Below are 12,261 nucleotides of genomic sequence, written 5' to 3' on the forward strand. Positions count from 1 at the left end.
CGCTGAAAAATAGGCTTAATTTACGGTCTATAGAAACCAATGGGCGTAACGTTCAGCTCAGCCATGGCCTTCATGGCCTCCGAGACATTCCTGCCCTGATGTGATCAAAATTGTATGCATGTATGCCAATTTTTGCTTTTATTTTTGGTCATTTTGAATAACCTAAAGCCTGAGTTATACTGTAGTTGAGGTGTCACACAACGAGAGACTTGTAGATCGGCTATTCTGCCCTACAAGGCCAAAGTTCAGTAACTACTAAGTTTTTTTAAAACTGATAAATGGGTTTAAAAGTGTTTCAACTGGTCAGCCAAATGTTTGGGTCTATCCAAAAACGTAGTTACTGCACTTTGGCTTTGTAGGGCAGTATTGTGAGCTTGTAGATCGGCTTATAGATCAGCTATAAACGGAGAACTATAAAAATCTGGCATAACTCCAACCCTAATCTCTCAAGAACAGATTCTGCTCTGCGTTTGAATCTGTCGGTAGCCGTGTTGACAACCCGTGCGCATTGGTTACAAGTGGGCGACTGGGCGTGCTTTCAGATCAGGAAGCAGGCCGCGCTTTACCCAATCAAATGTAGTGGGCGGGATTTACGTGTGTGCTGTTCCTTCCCCACTAGAAACAAACCGAAACTCATTTAACAATAGCGTCCTTGAAGCCGACAAGACCACGGAAAGTTAGTAACATTTTAAATTGCTCTTTCATCATAGAAACAAGTGGGCTTATATCCATGTTCTTTGGGAGAATTGGTGTTAGTGTTCCATGGAGAAATATTGTTAGTGGGAATGAAAACATAGTCGCACCACCGGAAGTGAAAGGCTGAAGGCAGACCAAAAACCCTGGTTTCCTTGCGCACGGGTGCTTCGTTGAGCTCCTCCCAGAGCCAAGTGAATAAGTAAAAAACAGCAGAGGGCGCTGTTTTTCCTTTTCATTTGGCGATGGGTTCCCAGATTGCTCCAACCCTAACCCTAATCCTCACAAATCTATTTTTCAAAACGTACAGTTTTTGGGACATTTGACCCCCTCAAGTATAGTAATATAATACACACACGTTAGAACATTTCTTTTTGTTTGACATGATTGATCACCTAAGCTTGTTGTTTTGTTGCTGCAGGGTCCCACCAGGATCCACGTCCAGACGATAATGGAACGGTTGCTGCGCAGAGTTAATCGCACCGTCATCAGCATGAGCAGATCTTCACTTCTTATTGTAAGGCACTGTGATTGTTTGGACAACTAAATTAATCACATCACCCGTTTATGCTTGGGCGACACAAAGTGTCACGGGGCGTGTTGTTCGACAACTTTTGTTTTGTTGAGCGACATGTTGCAGACGCATAAATCAGACTATGATATGGCTGCTCTGTGATTTGGCAGGGCCACTACCTTGCCTGCATGACAGCCATCTTGAGACAGATGGATGACCTACACTACGCCCACTACATCAGCACCTTCAAGACCAGACAGGATATCATTGTAAGTGTGCCGCCCCTCCACCCCCCACTCCTACCCTCTTCTTGGCTACATCTGTTCCCGAGGCATCTCGTCAATTGCTGGCATCGAACCAGCTGGGCTAGTTACCGTTTCTTAAGTGAATATTGATTATAGACATTTCACACAAAGAAGCAGACTGACATGATAAGGATGTCACTGGACTCATATTGACCTGCGTTACTGTTATCTGTTCCTTACCTGTTGGTGAGATCCCTTGGACTGGCTCCGTTAAGTTTGGCATTTTCATGTGTAGTATATATATATATTTGCATTAGCATTTTGTATTTGTGGTGCTCCCTAAAGGCAGAAGTGAATGCAATTCTGGAGGTGCGCTGTATAGAGGCCCCTCAACACACAATTCCAATTAGGAGATGATTTAAAGTTACTTTCATGATATACAGTATGGTGTTTTTTGAAAGATATAAGCCTGCCCACAAATTTATGAAGGCAATATATTACAGGCAAACTGTATGGAGTAGCAAGACACTGCTTGATGGTCAATGTCACATGACTCTCTAGAGCATTTGTGCCTAATTGTGCCTAACAGTGACATGTGTAGCATTTGTGGTGCCCCTGTAAATTACATTTTGGCTAATTTTTGGCTCTGCGTTGTTTGAAGGCCCTCAATGTGTGATTCAAATTTGGGGAAGATTCATGATTTATGGCTTTTTTGCTAAACTGGCCCCTCCCCCAAAGTTTGGAAGCCAATCGTAGCCAATCGGAATGGAATATAACAAATCTGACTGATAATTCTTGACCATATGTCTCCAGAGACAATGTGTACCTATTTGTTCGAGTTTTGGACACAAGCAACAAAGTAGCTAAATGTTTGTTTTGAAGAAAATTTAAATGGCAGAAAGTCTTGGAAATGGGTGTAGTTTATATGGGGAGTTGCGTCATGATCCAAAGAATCCAGGGGAAAATGTTTTCTTTTTGATTGTACGTAAGTACAAGGATTGTAGGCAAAAACGTGAAGTGGCACCACCATGATCATTGAAATGATTGAAATGTTTGTCATGGAGGTTCTTCCTTTGCCTATTGGGAGTGTGTGTGCAAAGCTTTTTGCTGAACAGTCCAGCGGCACTCGAAATGAGCTCCTCACGGCCACACACAGACACAGACATAATTCCTGCCCCCGAGCCATTCCGGCCTGGTGGAGATATAAACGTGCTTCTCGAGACAAACTAAAAGAAAATAATGAATCGTCGCAGCCCATATAGTGTGTGTGTGTGTATATACAGTATATACACACACACACACACACACACACACACACACACACACACACACACACACACACACACACACACACACACACACACACACACACACTGTGTAGACAAACAAATACAGAATGTCACCCTCCAAATTAATTCAATTTCATCTCCATCATCTTCCTCTTCTCATTTTGCGCTTGTCTCTATTTGACAAATTATCACTCTATCCCACTTCTCAGTTCTTGTCTCTTATTTCTTATCCTAGCACAATCTGCCTCACATGATCATTAAGGATACCAGGAACTATATAGGCCCCATCTATTTTTAGACTGACCTTGGTATTTCTTACTATCCTGGCCTCTTGTAGTGTTAATGACCTAGGACATCAAGTTTATGTTACCGTTTTGCCTGTTCAAAGCCACACTGTATAAGTGTGTCAGCTAAAAGGCCTTAAACATACCCATGTGGTAAGCTGATTGCTCTTTCTCTGCCCTTGGGACTTCCTGATAGAGACATTCATCATGTTTAAGGGCCTGATTGTGAAACTCCTTACTATTGGTTTCTTGTAATGTTAGCCGTCTTGGAATTCATTCAGGCTCATTTTGCAGTTACACCTGTTCTAAGTTGGGTAGTCTGGATGAGAGTGCCAGCTAAATGCCTGAAACATAAGATATATGTTAAACTAACTGCTCTCCCCCCCATTGCCTTCAGGACTTTCTTATGGAGACATTCATCATGTTTAAGGACCTGATGGGGAATGTCTTCCCTGCTGACTGGATGACCATGAACCTGCTGCAGATGCAGGTTTTCCGGAGGGCCATCCACCAGTACTCTGAGGTTCTCAACATGTACTTCCTAGACCAGGCTCATTTTGAACTGCAGGTATTTATGGATTAATTGCATTTCTCCTTATTACAACCTTCTTGGGGTAGAGGTTCTGATTAATTAGAAATTGAGAAAGGCAATGCTGTGACAAGGTAATTATGTCATTAATATTTGAAAATCTGTCTCTCCTTGCAGCTGTGGAATCACTACTTTCATCTGACCGTGGCATTCCTCACCCACAAGTCACTGCAATTGGAATCCTTCTCCCAGGAGAAACGGAATAAGATACTGAACAAGTATGATATAAAAAATGAGTGGTTTACTCACTACGTATAATATCAAAACAATTATGAATAATTGTTTCTTTCAGTAGTTATAATTTACTGCTATAGAATTTCTTTTCCCCTCCATTTTTATTATTGGTTTCCTGTAGTACTAAGTCATGCTAATGTAACATCACCTTAGGGATCGATAAAGTATATGTAAATTAATTCTCTGTTTGACTGTTAAGTAACATTTTTATTTTATTTACTACTACTAATAGGTATGGAGACATGAGGAAAGTCTTTGGATTTAAGATGGGAGATATGTGGTATAATCTAGGTGAGTATTTTGCACCTACATTAAAAATATCCTACTCTCAAGAGAGATTTGCAGGACGGTTTATTCAGTGGCCAGCGGTAATACGAATTATAACAAGACAATATTCTTTTACTGTCCAGTTTCACAGTGCCTTGTTGGTTTTGTTTACTGCTTTATTAGTTTTGTCTCATATTTATTGAGAAGTGAAGATGCAGCTTATTGCCTTCGGAAATTACACTGTGTAATATCCCTGGACGATTAAACCGTGCATTTCTCTCAGGGCCCCACAAAATGAAGTTCATCCCTGCCATGGTGGGGCCCATTCTAGAGGCCACGTTGGTACCAGAGCCTGAACTGAGAAAGGCCACCATCCCCATCTTCTTTGATATGATGCAGTGTGAACACAATTTCAGCCCAGCGCGCACATTTGAAACGGTAAAAAGCTAACAAGAAAATGCACTACTTTTATTTAGTTGGTGTTGATTATTAAAGCTGTTGGTTAAATAACCCCCCCCCCTCTTTCCCTTTTCCCCCTCCAGTTTGAGAACGAACTGATCACAAAGTTGGATCAGGCGGTGGAAGGCGGAGGCGGCGATGAACAATACAAACTTCTGCTTGAGAAAATGTAAGAAAGATCAAACTATTTTACTATGAAATGTATTGCCCAATATATATTAAAAAAAAACACAGCATCCAAATTTTTTATGAAAAATGTTCTGAAACCTAGGCTTCAAGGAGGCCATTGGTGCAGCCTGTTAAGTGCCAGACCTCTACCTATAATCAATAGAAGCCCATCAGTGTTGCATGCCATTTCAAAAGAACACTGCAGGATTCTCCACACGAATCTAATCGTTACAGTAGAAGAGATGTATTTCCTTCCATGTTGAGCGCTCTGGATGATCCCTTTTGAGGACAAAACGATTTGGGCGGCGTGTTGGGTTTTCTTATGTGCAGATTGCTGGAGCACTGTAGGCGCCACAGATACCTGTCACAGTCCGGAGAGGAGCTGGCTCTGCTGCTCAGCAGCCTGCTGGAGAAACTGCTGGCGTACCGGACCATCACACAGGATGAGAGCCCAGAGCACCGCATGAGCTGCACCGTTAACGTTCTGGTACGGTCCACTGGCTGACTGGCCGGGGGTGGGGGTGGGGGCTACCAGTTACCAGAGGTGTATACACATACAGTACAGTACATGTATTAGCCTGCTTTCAGTGTGAACTGGTTAATACAAAATGACTAATACATTTTTATTATGATTCCATTTTGAATAGAACTTCTACAAAGAAAAGAAGAGAGAGGACATTTACATCCGGTGAGTGATATGAAAGCACACTGGTTGGCCCACAGTGGGTTGAAAAAGAACTCTCGTTATGTAATCAAGTTTGCTTTTTCATTTGAATTTTAAAATCGTTTTAGGCATTTTACTTTCGCTTTAGTCGATTTTTTGTTATATATTGTACTCCACAAGAAATACAGCGCAGGAGGCGATTCCATTGAAGTGTTCTTTGAACCTCTTCCCTTATAGTGCAGTCTTTTGAGAAGGATTGGTTGGAAGGATGTTGACCAACAAGTAACAGTACTTCAACTTGAGTAGGATATTCTAGTACTCTTTCCACCCCTGCTGAACAGTATACTGTTCTCGCAAACCAGGTACCTCTACAAGCTGCGAGACTTGCACCTGGACTGTGAGAACTACACAGAGGCAGCCTACACTCTGCTGCTGCATGCTGAGCTGCTGGAGGTGAGGTCTCGTACACATGACTGAACATCCCACACCGGGATCAGGGGATGTTTCGGCTGCATAACCTTTGCTGTTATTAAAATGGTAGTGACCGCTTGTCTACATTTTTAATGTATAGTAATGTGTTTCCTGTCCCTGTCAGTGGTCTGACAAGCAATGTGCGCCCCATCTGATCCCCCGGGACGGGCAACACGTATGGACCCAGCAGGAACTGAAAGAGAGGCTCTTTCAGGAGATCATGTGCTACTTAGACAAGGGCAAGGTAAGCATTAACCATTTATACCATACATGGGGCAACTGGCGGCCCAGGGGCCACATGCGGCCCCCACCTCCACTTAACGCGGCCCACAGGTTAATATCAGAATACTGATATATTATTGATTTCAACAGTTACAGTTCCAAACATGCAAACATGACCCGCTTGAATTACTTCAGTCTATATTAGTAGCTTAATGACTAGTATTAAAATTCTATTGTCTTTTTTATGTCCAATGTATTTGTATTTAAGTTCATAAAGTATACATACATAAGTATAACGAAATGCATTTGAAATTAGATAAAAATGTTACTTTTCAGGATTCCAATTCAAAAATTGATCTACAAGCTCAAAACGTGTCGCATTGCGACGCGTTTTGAGCTTGCAGATCGGCTACTTTTGTGTGACATAGAATGGCGAAGTACGGTATTAATTTACGAAACAAGTGTGGCCCTCTGGAGTGAGTGCAGAAATATAGTGGCCCTCTACATCGTCAAAGTTGCCCACCCCACCCTATACTTCCTTGACCGTGATCCCCTAGAGATCTATACTTGGTCCTCTCTTTTTTTCTCTTAACCCAAAATGTCTTCAACGAAAAGAGCCGATCTACAAGCTCACAACGCATCGCACAGGCAATCTCCATTTTCATCGAATGTTCGCCTATTTTTAGGTTTGCCTATCATGACATGCCCTGAATTGGGATCCCAGGGTTCACTAAAACACATTTTTGATGTGTGAGCTGTGTGTCTAGGTGTTGTTTTGAGACGGGGAGTTTTCATGACCTTTAACTTCCCAGCTTGCAAACCTCTTGCAGAACATGAAGGAAGCCACCCTTTGAGCTTTTGTCACAAGAGCTAGTCAGAATTAACTATGTTGCTCTTTGCATGCATTACAACCACATTTCACGTGTTGACTACAGAGCTTCTTGTCAGGTATTGTTGCAACAATTATGGCAGCGTTAACTGAGGACAGCCCTTAGAGACTGACAGATGGGGCATCACACTATGCTGTTTTCTCTTCTCATTCAAGTTTCATGTGTTTTTTTTTGTATTCCCTAATTGAGCAGCACGCATGTCTTTTCAGATGTGGGAGAAGGCCATAGAGATGGGCAAACAGTTGGCCAAGATGCATGAGATCCACATGTTTGACTACATGGAGCTCAGTCAGCTGCTGGTAAGAAGACCTATTCATAGTAATTAGTCTGTTATTCAGTAAAACATCACTTTTACTACACAGACTTGTTAAATGTAAAAAAAAAAATTGTATAGAGTTTGTGGCATAATATGCTTGTGGCTCTAGATAACGCACTTCACTGCCATCACAAAATGTTTGATAGTACATTGGACTTCGGCCTTTGAGCTGCCCATGTTAAAACGAAGACACAGTACGATCTGCCATGAAGTTGTATTCAGTTTGATTGAATGAAAGCTACAGTATAGTATTGTCCTGTAAGGAGAAATTTGGTATGCAGACAGTGTTCACAAAAAAATAATAAATAAATAGATGTAAGAAAACACCATATCATATGCCATACACACACACCTCAGTGGATGAGACTAGACAGGGAGTCAATAACTCAAATCTATGCAAAAGTTACTCGATAGTGAAAATGCAAAGTTCTTATACAAGCAAATCATACTACTATGAAACTTCAAACTTTTCGTTTGACGTTTCATAGTAATTAGCCTGTTGCTTTGGGATATCCAGTAAACAAACATTCACATGCAGAAGATATAAAAAAATAATACATAGAAAAGCAAATAAATGCACATAACTAAACATGTAGACGGTCTCCGTGGACCCCTTTTCATGGATGGCTAAACACAGCTGAAGTTAATCACATTAACTCTGAAAAACACACTGGGTGTATTTCAATTAGGTGTTACTGTGTGCCAGCAAAGACAGATCCTGTACAGGAGCTGTCTTTGATAGCACCCAGTAACTCTATTTGTCTAACATCACATAACATCATGCCTAGTTTAGACTACACAGTAGACTGGCATGTCAGTTTGTCCAAGTCAATGTAAAAACAACTTCAGGAAATGGGAAAGAGATAAGAGTTGCTGTCAGAATTGTGTGCAATCCCTTTTACCCAACACAGCTCCACACAGACAGCGCCTGCTGTGGCAGTGGTCTATGCTGTATTGTTTCACACTGTATGTTTTATGTGCACTTTTTATAAACCTCTGTCTGTAAATGATTGAACTAATCCACACGTCCTTGCCTGAATTTCTGAAAGTTTTGTTACTTTGATCTCAACAATGAGCTTTCATTGCTGCTAAATAATACATTGAAATATCTGTAAACATGTCTTTTTCTCTACTGTCATGCACAGAAACAGCAAGCCACGTTCTATCAGAATATAATGCATGCTATGCGGCCCCAGCCAGAGTACTTTGCTGTTGGATACTATGGCCTTGGTTTCCCCTCTTTCCAACGGGTAAGGCAATTATTACCTATTTTCAATTAAAACAATTAGTAGAAATAACTCTTTTGAGGCTCTGCTTATCCAGTGAGATGGCTTTTTCAAATGTTACTCGGGGCAAGGTGCAATACAAGTCATAGATGTACTGCAGGTTTTGAATAATCAATATTATCCTGTCAATCAGGCTATTGTAGGAGAATGCCACACTTATATTTTGTATAATACATGTTGACATGTGTATTATATTCAAATAGGAGTTGTTTTCATTCCTTGTAATTTTCCTTAATATGACTTCTGTGCTGCAGAACAAGATCTTCATCCACAGAGGTAAAGAGTACGAGTGGCTGGAAGACTTCAGCCTCAAACTGCTCTCTCAGTTCCCCATCGCTGTGCGGATGACCAGCACAGCGCCCCCTGGGGACAACATCATCAACTCACCAGGACAGCGTATCCTTATATTAGAGTAGCAGCATATAAAAACTTTCATGTGTTTACTTGTATTGGGGGGGTTGTCTCAATTAAATGCAACTGCTCCCTGATTACTATGCTGATAAAGATTAAGATGCCCCAGGATGACTCAGGCATGTATCCTTAGCTGAACCACCCAGACATCCAGTGCTTTACCGTCAAGCCGGTTCTCACTTTGCCACCCCAGTTCAAGGACAAGGGGGTTCCGGAGCAGATATTAAAGTACAGAATAGATTACTTGATGTGATGATTTATTTTCTCATAAAGATCCTTGGATATATGGCACGGTATCATGCCTGAATCTAATTGACCCCTCTTCCTTTCCTCTTTTCTCAAAGCTATTACAGATCCAACGAAGTAGACCAGTTCCAGTATTCCAGACCCTTCAGGAAAGGGGAAAAGGACCCAGACAATGAATTTGCAGTGAGTAATGTGTTTATTTTTTAATAAACTGGCTTGAGTGCATGATGAAGAATAGATCATATCTACCATTATAACTCTACTCCCGTCTTAACACGACTCTGAAGATTGAATATTAAAGATGTTAAATTATTACAGCCTCATGTGTTGAATAATTCTATCCTGCCTCACAGACCATGTGGATTGAGAGAACTACCTACATTACCACCTATCACTTCCCAGGAATCCTGAAATGGTTCGAAGTAAAATCAAGCAATGTGGTAAGAAGCAATGTCAAAAGCCTTGTTACTCATTTTAATACACATCTCATCTTTTCTCCATTCTGTCGCCCTTTCTTCCTCTTACCCTGTTATCTCTCATCATTTACACTTCTTTTCTTGTCAGGAGGAAATTAGCCCTTTGGCGAACGCCGTAGAAACGATGGAGTTGGCCAACGAGAAGCTGAGCAACTTGGTGCAGCACCAGGCCTGTGATCACTCTCTGCCCGTCAATCCTCTGTCCATGATGCTCACTGGTATCATTGACCCCGCCGTCATGGGCGGCTTCTCCAACTATGAGAAGGTTCGTTATTTCCGGTTGTTTGTCAGTGGTTCTCAAAATGTTTCATAAACAATAGCAGATCTATAGCGACGTGTCAGCTTGCAGATGGGCTATTTTTGAGTAGCCGAAAAACAAAATGGGGCTTAAGTCTTTAAACTGTTCCTAATTTTGCTGGGGACCCCCTGGGGGTTCCCAGACCCCACTTTGAGAACCACTTGTTTTACATGTATTTTTGAGTGCAGTGTCCAAGTCATTAGGCTACCACTGTGTTTGTTTGAAGGAAATTATTTTGATTTATGACCAGTTATGACCAAATAAGCTATGGTAGTCATACTTTGTATTTTATTCTACAAATAATACATGCCACAAGTACACTCCTCACAGTGAATGGGGCCAAATTGCCCCATAATTGGCTCTGTAATAAACAAAAATGTAAAGATCTCGGACTTAAAATGTGTTTGAGATACATAACATAATCCAACACACTAAATAATATATTATGTGGTTATTTTTTGTCTCTGATTTGGAAAGTCTAGCTGAAAATAGTAGCTAGAGAAAAATTCAAAAGTCCATTACATATTAACCACACAATGATGATTAGTTAACATCGGTTATTGAGCCAAGTTCTGTAACGTTCCAATGACTATGCAATAACAAATGCAAAATAAAAAGAATGCCATTAACTGCCAAAGTTTTAAGTTATGTACCATATATGGCCAAAGCTGTGAAATGACAATGACATGTATTGACAGTAGTATGGTCCTTTAAAAATGGACATTGTGTGTAGGGTTCTTGGCAGGGCTGAATAAAACATAATTTGGTAAAAGATTGTTCAGTAGGTATTTGGGCCAATCAGACATATCAACTTTTTGTTAAAGAATCACTATTAATTAGTCATGTTTGACATTTCACTCTGTAAAAGTCCTGACTGTAGCTTTTCTGTTTATTTGCAAGTAAATGCTAATGATAACAACATACTCCTGGTTCTCATGAGCCTTACCGTAGGTGGGATTGCTCTAGCTTGCTTTGTGTAGTAAATAATTTAATTCATAAGGTCCTTACACACCGGGGCGAATTCTTCATGCGAATAAATACGTTTTTTTTTAAAACCTTATAAAGTCAATGCAAGCGTCCACATCAGTTTCGCGAAGCGAAAAAGCGTCTTTTAATTATTCGGAACGAGTCCGAATTTTGCGTATATTCGCATATTCGCCGGTGTGTAAGGACCTATACAGGTATACAGAGAGTGTCCTTGTAGTCACGCTCTGGTAACCGGGAATTGCAGCTGCCCATAGCTGTATTTTTTGTATTTATGTTATCTTAAAATGCTACTCAATTTTCACAATATTTTTTCCATCTCTGAAGGCATTTTTCACAGACACCTACATTCACGAGCACCCGGAAGACCTTGAACAAATTGAGGTCCTCAAACATCTTGTTGCCCTGCAGGTAAATCAGCTGACTTTCATTGGTGCTGGCCTTGAACGCTAGAACATGTTTACTATTGGATAATTTATACTCTTTTGTACTACGTTGTCCTGCGATATCACAGGACACTGTACAAGCGTTGAGAGCTTGTAGATCTGCTAAATCACACCCCTTCTCCCCTTAGATTCCTGTCTTGGCAGATGGAATTCGCATCCATGGGGAGAAGTCAACAGAGGAACTGAAGCCCTTACACAACCGACTGGTGACTTGCTTTGCGGACCTACGGGAGAAGGTTGAGAAGCATTACGGCGTCATAACCTTGGTCAGTTGCCAGCCGCAAACTCAATTTAATGTACAAGGGTGCCAACTCAAGCTATTGGCTCTCTTGCCTCCCTATCAAACTCCTCTCATTCAAAGCGGAGTGTACATTATATTGGTGCAGGGCCATAAATCTCCCTCTAGGCAGTCCGTTGTGACCAGTGTTTTGCCCGTCACTTTGTGCTCCTCTCCTGCCAAGTTCCCTCACGACGTTTAATCCTATTTGTGTGTCCCACCCCCAGCCCTGCTCGCTCGCAGAGAAAAAGAAGAGTCGCGTGGGCTCTGTAGTGATGCCCTACATCATGTCCTCTACTCTGCGTCGCATGTCCACCATCTCCACCGTCTCCAATGCCTCCTCGGGCATCTCCAGTGGCTCTGTGTCCTCCGACGGACCCTCCCACATCTCCTCTCAAGAGTCAGTTCCCCAGCTCTTATCTTCTTCTAGCCTAATTTATTCTTTGTCGTACAGCCACGTACCGAAAATAACAGGTGTTTTTAGCTGGAAGTCAATTATTGTCAGTGAGATGACGTGGCTGTATGACGAAGC

General features: G+C 41.5%; 1 protein-coding gene across 3 annotated transcripts in view; it reads left to right on the forward strand.

Moving 5' to 3' along the window:
* The window catches only part of dock5 (dedicator of cytokinesis 5), a 45,852-nt gene that overhangs the window by 27,162 nt on the left and 6,429 nt on the right, over positions 1 to 12,261 (forward strand). For all 3 annotated transcript variants that reach the window (XM_080432228.1, XM_080432229.1, XM_080432230.1), the window contains exons 27-47: positions 1,115 to 1,210; positions 1,378 to 1,476; positions 3,423 to 3,593; positions 3,732 to 3,832; positions 4,081 to 4,139; positions 4,399 to 4,553; positions 4,658 to 4,743; positions 5,073 to 5,229; positions 5,390 to 5,430; positions 5,769 to 5,859; positions 6,002 to 6,121; positions 7,199 to 7,288; positions 8,451 to 8,555; positions 8,846 to 8,987; positions 9,149 to 9,230; positions 9,347 to 9,431; positions 9,602 to 9,688; positions 9,813 to 9,989; positions 11,334 to 11,417; positions 11,581 to 11,718; positions 11,957 to 12,129. In XM_080432228.1, the coding sequence (XP_080288354.1) occupies positions 1,115 to 1,210; positions 1,378 to 1,476; positions 3,423 to 3,593; positions 3,732 to 3,832; positions 4,081 to 4,139; positions 4,399 to 4,553; positions 4,658 to 4,743; positions 5,073 to 5,229; positions 5,390 to 5,430; positions 5,769 to 5,859; positions 6,002 to 6,121; positions 7,199 to 7,288; positions 8,451 to 8,555; positions 8,846 to 8,987; positions 9,149 to 9,230; positions 9,347 to 9,431; positions 9,602 to 9,688; positions 9,813 to 9,989; positions 11,334 to 11,417; positions 11,581 to 11,718; positions 11,957 to 12,129 (2,339 nt within the window). The remainder of the gene's footprint in view (positions 1 to 1,114; positions 1,211 to 1,377; positions 1,477 to 3,422; positions 3,594 to 3,731; positions 3,833 to 4,080; positions 4,140 to 4,398; positions 4,554 to 4,657; positions 4,744 to 5,072; positions 5,230 to 5,389; positions 5,431 to 5,768; positions 5,860 to 6,001; positions 6,122 to 7,198; positions 7,289 to 8,450; positions 8,556 to 8,845; positions 8,988 to 9,148; positions 9,231 to 9,346; positions 9,432 to 9,601; positions 9,689 to 9,812; positions 9,990 to 11,333; positions 11,418 to 11,580; positions 11,719 to 11,956; positions 12,130 to 12,261) is intronic.

This window comes from Gymnoscopelus braueri, assembly GCF_963280865.1.
Source record: "Gymnoscopelus braueri genome assembly, chromosome: 7".
Lineage (NCBI taxonomy): Eukaryota > Metazoa > Chordata > Actinopteri > Myctophiformes > Myctophidae > Gymnoscopelus > Gymnoscopelus braueri.